Here is a 7,213-nt window from a genome sequence, read left to right as displayed (position 1 = left end):
TAATCCTGGAGCAATTCTGTAAACAGTTTTGAAGACTGTTCCTCTTAATGGTCATATTTCAGAAAAAAATATAATCTAGTAACAACTTTTTATTCTAAAGTTAAGTGAAAGTCATTTTTAAGGATGAAAAAAACCAATTATTGTTTCACTCCAATCAGTATAATACAAAGGAACATGACTGCAAAAAAAATCACATCTTGTCCATCTCTTGTTGATAACGTGAAATATATTTTCTTTTAATTATGTTTTAAGATCCTTGAAATTTTGTAGTGTTGATTCCTTCTGAAGAGAAATTGTTGGGGTTGGTTAATGCAGGATAAAACATAAATAATTTTTTAAATCTTAAGTGAACACAATAAATGGTAGCCATTGCTATGAAACAAATTATTTATTTCATTAAACACCATTTATTATGAGTGACATGGTATGGACAAATCCTTCAATAGTATGCGACATGTCAGAATGATTTGGTAAAACTATAAACTGTTTTCACCTGTTTGGACTGAATTAGTTCTTGACATAGACAATACATTTTACTGGTTTATGACTAAGAGATGAAAATAATGTTTGATGAATAGACAATATTGAACGACAATGGCACATAAAATTTTTAAGGCTTATTTATTTATAACATTACAAACTTGTAATAAATTTTGGTGACAGGAATTTTTCAAAGTAAAAGACTGGTTTGATGTCAGTGAGTAAACAAAGAAGCAAACATTCACAGCTTTGCTTTATTTACAACCATTGAAAAAAAAAGATATTTCTTATAAAATATTATAAGTAATTACACAAGTACATATAATATTACAATGTAGATGTGTAAAACGGATAACATTGCATTCAGTTGACACTTACTTCCATTTCAGTGAGTTAACTATCATTTAAATATTTTATTTCTATTATTGTTTCCATTTAAAAATATTTACTTCTGTTATCAACAGTTCCCTTTACTCTTAAAAAAGCACATTCCCTGTTTAAAATGTTTCTGGACTGCAGTTTGGAATAATAACTCTATGGGTCTAATTTAATTTTATGGATGAGTGGATTTTCAATTATGGTTTAGTATTATTTCAATACATTTCTAAGACATACATATTGGAACTACCCAAAGTTGCATTAATATTTTCTCCCACTAAATTTTTTTTTTCATTTAATGAAAGTAAGTAAACTCTTTAATAGCATAATGGTGCTATCGGTACAAAATACTTCATTTCTGATCAAAGTAAGGTGATAACTTTGGAATTAAAATAGTACAGTTGAATTCAGTTTGAATGAAATATTTGTAAGCTAAAACTGTTTGTTTAGATTGTTAGTGTTTGATTGTATGAATGATAAATATCTCTTGTAACTTGTCACAGTAGAGTTATAAGTTTGGTACTTTATAGAAGTATGTAATTTTTTTGTCTTAACACACAACTCATAAGGTACAAGTTAGGTTTTTAAAAGTGTTAAAAGTACAAAAATATGAATTGAAACTTTTAATTTGCAGAGTGATTAGTGCTACTAATCACCAAAATCTTGAAATACCAACATCATTAAATCTTCTTTAGTCTATTAAGCCTCTACTGACATCATATTCATATTGTAACAGAATATCACATTACTGTTAAAACTTATAACAGTTAAACAAGGTGTTTTTAAGTTCTGAGTTTGAGTAACCCATCAAGTCAAGAAAGCGTTATATTTTGCTGGCAGAATTTGTAAGTAAATGTTTTGTTTAATATTAAACCATTTATATCCAATGTGGAAATTGCATAAAAAGTGTTAATTTTATCTTTTGTGCAAAATTATTTTTCATGAGAGTCTTGCACAAATCGTTAGACATTCTTATAAAGACAACTATTTAATAGGTGACATGATCTGAGTAAAATCATAACCAACTTGGTGATAATGACCATTTAAATCATGGAAAACCTGATCATGACTCGGCCTACAATCAGCACTAGATGTTTACACGAAAATAAGACTTAGTTTATTAATGAAACATTAATATTTTTTTAGGTAGACATGTTCGTATTGAAATGATATGCAAAGTATGAATGAGGATTGAAATGATTTTTGAGGTGGCAAAAAATAGACAGCTTCCGTACCTTTTCTAATAGTGTTCAATACAAGTCCTGTTTCTGAGCTTCAAAATTTAAAAATTATTACACGACGAAACAAGAGTTTTAATATGTAGGATTGTTTTGTTTAAAATGATATCTTAGAAGTGCAGTTGTGTGTCCTAGTTAACTTATAAATTGTCACAAACATTACAAAATGGCTTAACAGTGTTTCACTGCCTGGGAAAACAGTTAAGTAATGAAACACAAATATTTAAAAAGTAGATGTCTTATTTCACTAATAAATAATGCACAGCAGCATGAGCATGAGTGAGTACACTGTATGAGACAAGATCCAACAGACAGCGCAGACAATGTGCACACCTGGTATAATTAAACACGTGTGCCTAGCAGCAAAGTGTCCGAGCTTGCTTCTGTGCATCTTGTGCCGCTGATTAGTGATTAGGTGATTACACAATTAAAATGAAACCCACAAAATGATTGTGGGTGATTGTGTTTGGGATGTTCTATTGAATCATTTAAACTGATATTAAGTCCTGGAATCAAAGTGCTCTTTAAAGTCAACCAATAGTTAACCAACAGTTATCATAGTTAAATAAGTGGCAACTTATTAATTTAAAATGTCAAAAAAGATTGTAATAGTTTAGTGTAAGGATATAAAAACCCTCTACAAAATTTATTGCTTTAATGATTCTTTATGGGGTTTGCATTCATATTTTAACATAAATACATGTACAAATAATTTCCAGAAAAATTATCTTACGACTAGGGTGAACGAGTACTTACAAATTAAAGTAAAGTCAAGTTGAACTTTAAGTACTCAACTTGGGCCAAATTTAATGCATAAAAATTTTGAGTATTTTATTTTTTGTTCTAGGAAAACAATAGAAGGCAAGTGAAACCTCACTGATACAAGCCTAGTGTGATCTGTTAATTGTGAAGCTTGTACAATGCAATTCAGTAAAAAAAACTTAGTTGACATCTTTGTTGCAGACTAAGAAAATAAGCATGCAAACATATGTCCTTCCATTTCGTTATAATAAAAAATTAAGATGATCAAATATTAAATGTGTTAGTGACAGTTGACTGTTTTTACAGCTTCTTATACTGTAATAATGATTTTCATTAGTGTTTAGACATATTTTCTGTCATTTATCATATTGTTGCCATAATTTTGTTTGTTTTTACTGAGGACACTAAAGTTAACCTACTTTGTGAGCGCTATACTCAAGATTTAGTAGAATTAGTACCTGTAGTAAATGTTTCTTAAAATGATTTATAAATATTGTTTTCCACATTAACATTTTTATACTTTGCATATTAAAAAGCAACAAAATGTGAAATTCACTTCTGTTTTTTTATCATCCACCTATCTGAAAATAATGGTGCACATGAAGTGAAAAAATTAATTGTGAGTGACAAATAAATTAGGATGAAGTACCTTAGTTACAGTAAATGGCCTGATACACATTTGGGAAGTTAAATGTTTTGGCACTACTGCTTGATGCATGGTGCATGAGCTTTGTATTAGAGTACATAAACTCTAAATGTTCTCTTACTAGGTGTATAGAGTGTAGTATCATGGTACAGCAATATGACAAACTTGAACATTTAAAAATAAATAAATATATAATAATAGTGTAGGTGTCAAAGTTTAAGGTTTTAAAGATGTAACTCGTAGGATTTACAAACTCTAATCCTGTACATGGGCAATGTAGACTACTTTGCAATTGGTGTGATGTAAAAACCCTTGTGAGACATGTACGGTATCTACTGTTGTACCAATATTTGCTGTTATTTGAGTGTGATAGCAAAATGCAAAGAAAAAATATACTTAATCTGACTATTCTCATCGAAAATACCACACTGATTTTGAACTACTTGACTTGATTCAACATCAAAATATACTACTTTTTTACCCCTACTTATGACTCTACACTGCAAATTATGGCTTTTATTAGTATAGCACAGCAGTTTTGTGTAAGTAAATAGATCAATAAAACCCAATATTTACTGATATGAAAGATGTTTTTCTAAGAGAACTTAAGTAATTCACCTCATACAATAATTACATTTTAGGAGAAGAAATAAATGTGTAATGTTTCACTGTAATTCAACTGGACTTATTCATAATTCCATGTTTATCATTGATAGTATTTTGTACTGTAATAGTATTTGAGAAATTTTGTTTAGTAATCAAGTAGATGAAAACATCAACAGATACCTATTTGTCTTTTGAATTCTTAAGCAGATATACCATAGATACAACATTCCAAAATTGGACACTATCTTGATGATGTTGGCACGAAAACGTCTCAAAACTGATGTGCCACAGTAAATGCTCTGAAAGGTTCTATACAGTCAGTGTTTATTGGATAATTTTAAATTCATAGCAACAATGAAGTTCAAGAATAATATTTTTTACTTCACAGAAGTCAAATTACGAGATTCAATCAAATCAGTTATGTTTGTGTAAGGCAGAGGTTAGTTAATACGTTCATTTCATTTTTTCCCACAAGTTATAATTAAGAAGCGGGCAAGGAAGCATACACAAAGCGAATATACTTTTCATCATTGAAGCTCAACTCTTGGACCAAAAATTGTTTCATAAAAAAAGTTAAAAATTAAGGAAACTAATGCATTATACACACATATGCAATTAGATACACATACGGGCATTACATTGTTCCACAGATACTTTAAAACATCACACGCAAGTGCTTTTAATATCTTATCCAACTACATCAATAAAACAGAATCCATGTTTTTTTAAATAACCCAAATACATTCTGAGCTAAAATATAACAATTTTTACATAGGCCTGTTTCAAATAAGTTTTCCAAATTTCCAGACAAGATATTACATGTTACAAATGAAACATCAGTATTGTAGCTGCAAACAACAAACATGTTTACGTCTACTTAAGACAAAACCATTAAATGTTAGCAGCTTTGTGAACGTTGGCAGGCTACAATTTACTTCCTTTGGTTTATTCTGTGGACAATGTCGGCACATTTACACAACTTAGGCGACTTTTTTTTTCATTATAATAAACATCATTTTACAACATCTTAACACCAGATTTAAGTGAACACAACAACAAAATTAATTAAATGTTTAAAACTGTGTTAGTCTGTCTTCTCCCATTTCTTTACTTCATAAAAAATATATAAATATAATATTGACACACACTTCTCGTGTACACACTGCAAATGTGTTTCCTTTTTTTTTAACTGGACACGCAATTGAACTTTTCGGTCGGAATATCAAACACAAAAATATGCATCTTTCATGACAATGATGTTACCCCATGCATTTACAAAATTTGTTGCTTAAATGATTCTTTCTGGGATTTACACTCATTTTTTAACATAAATATATGTACAAATAATTCCCAGAACAAATCACACCTTGAATGTCATAAGTTTTTTCGTTATGTGCACAAAACATTTGGCACACTGACCAGAATTTATTTAGTCTCACATGTGTTTGGCATCTTTGGAATATATAAATTCACTTTGGTATAAAACTGCTACACAGATTTCATAGCATGTATTTTCTTCAAGCTTGAAAGTCCTACCAAGGTCAGTACTTTATTTAATTTTCATCCATTGTTTTTGGTTATACAATAGCTGAAAAAGTATAATAGCAAATTTATTGATTTTGAGTCAGATATCTTCAATTATGCAGTCTTTACATCACTGATTTGGTTGATCATGTATAAAGTCAGTCTTAACTTGGTCAATACTTTGTGAAATATTCAAAAACTATACCATCAGTTTAAGCTGAAATAGTTATTAAATGTGTGCATTTTCTTCAGATAACTGAAAATATTTGCAGTCGCAGTAAATATTTTAGCATAGTTGATCCTGATGCATCCACAACAACCACCAACGTTTGTTACTTGTGCAACTCCTAAGTGGCCTCAAATTTTTCAATTCATCCTGACCTAACATTGCTTTTACAGATCTAGCAGGAAATTTGTTTAGACTTCGAAACATCGATGTGAAGGTTATTTTATCACGTTCTTTTTTATCATCATCATTTGTAGTGCCTCTCTTTTTCCTGCGCCTTTTAGCAGAGTCACCGGAAGTGTTCGCAAGCTTTTTGATGAACCTGATGTTGAAAGGATCTTCTGCCAGTTCCGGATAACGCTGCACATCGTGCACATACTCACCATCATAGTTTGCAGCATAGCCTACTTTCATTATTTCTTCCATTTCCGTGGCCGACCAGTCGACCGCCCCCGCGAAACCATTTCTGAGCGCTTCCTTCTCTCTGTGCCAGGCCTTGCGGACCGCAAACAGCTTGGCGTGGTGCAGCAACCTCTGCTTCTCCTTGTCCGGGCTCGTGCCGTAGCGGAGGTTCACGACCGCGCTCACGCCGTGGATCTTCAGGTCCACCACCTTGGTGACGCCGCTGCTCACCTCGGACGAGCCCGCCTCCTTCTCGTGGAACGTGGTGTTCACCTGCCCTCCCAGACGCTTCAGCTGCTGACGGTCCTCGGCCGCTCGCCAGGTGTCCTCCTTCACGAAGTAGAACACGTCTTGCTGGGCGTTGTGGAAGAACGTGAACGGGAGCAGGTACGACTGGTTGAACACGGAGGTGAACACGTCTCGGTAGATGGCGTTGGCACCGGGGACGCTGTTGACGATGGCGCGGCCCTCCGACGTGCGGGAGACCAAGATGCCCCTCCCGAAGGGCGGGTCGCAGGCGGCACCGAGCCGCCTGAACGGGAAGACGGAGGCGGGGTTGACGGCCGGGAAGTCGCGGGGTGGCCAGGAATCCCTCTTGACGGCTGAGCGAGGCGGGGAGGACAGAGTGGTGGCGTCTCCGAGCCGGCGCTCCTTCAAGTGAGCCAGGAAGCCCGACGCGATGCTGAACGCGGAGATGGACGTCTTGCGCTGCAGCTGCACGGACGACCGAGAGGTCATGGGCTCCGGCATGGCGGCGGCGAGAGAAGAGCCTCCCGCAGGATTGCCGGAGAGGGAGCCCGTCAGGCCAGCGAACCCCACGTGAGGAGGCAGCCCACCTCCCGGCAACAGTTCCGAGAACAGCTGCGGTGCGAGGCTTCGCAAGTCGTAACCCAGCAGCGACAGCCAGCTCAGATGGTCTGCGGACAAAATGTACATGATGACTTGCTGAAC

At 34.5% G+C, this 7,213-nt stretch overlaps 1 protein-coding gene across 1 annotated transcript in view; it reads right to left on the bottom strand.

The window, feature by feature from the left end:
* Window positions 1-373: 373 nt before the first annotated feature.
* Window positions 374-7,213, bottom strand: part of LOC134531692 (teneurin-a) — a 1,284,829-nt gene continuing 1,277,989 nt past the window's right edge. Inside the window, exon 37 of the mRNA XM_063367503.1 lies at window positions 374-7,179. Within this exon, the coding sequence (XP_063223573.1) occupies window positions 5,921-7,179 (1,259 nt within the window). The 3' untranslated portion in view covers window positions 374-5,920. The remainder of the gene's footprint in view (window positions 7,180-7,213) is intronic.

This window comes from Bacillus rossius, chromosome 5 (genome assembly GCF_032445375.1).
Source record: "Bacillus rossius redtenbacheri isolate Brsri chromosome 5, Brsri_v3, whole genome shotgun sequence".
Classification (NCBI taxonomy): domain Eukaryota; kingdom Metazoa; phylum Arthropoda; class Insecta; order Phasmatodea; family Bacillidae; genus Bacillus; species Bacillus rossius.
Note: the sequence above shows the minus strand (reverse complement) of the source record. Positions and strands in the feature narration are given on the sequence as shown.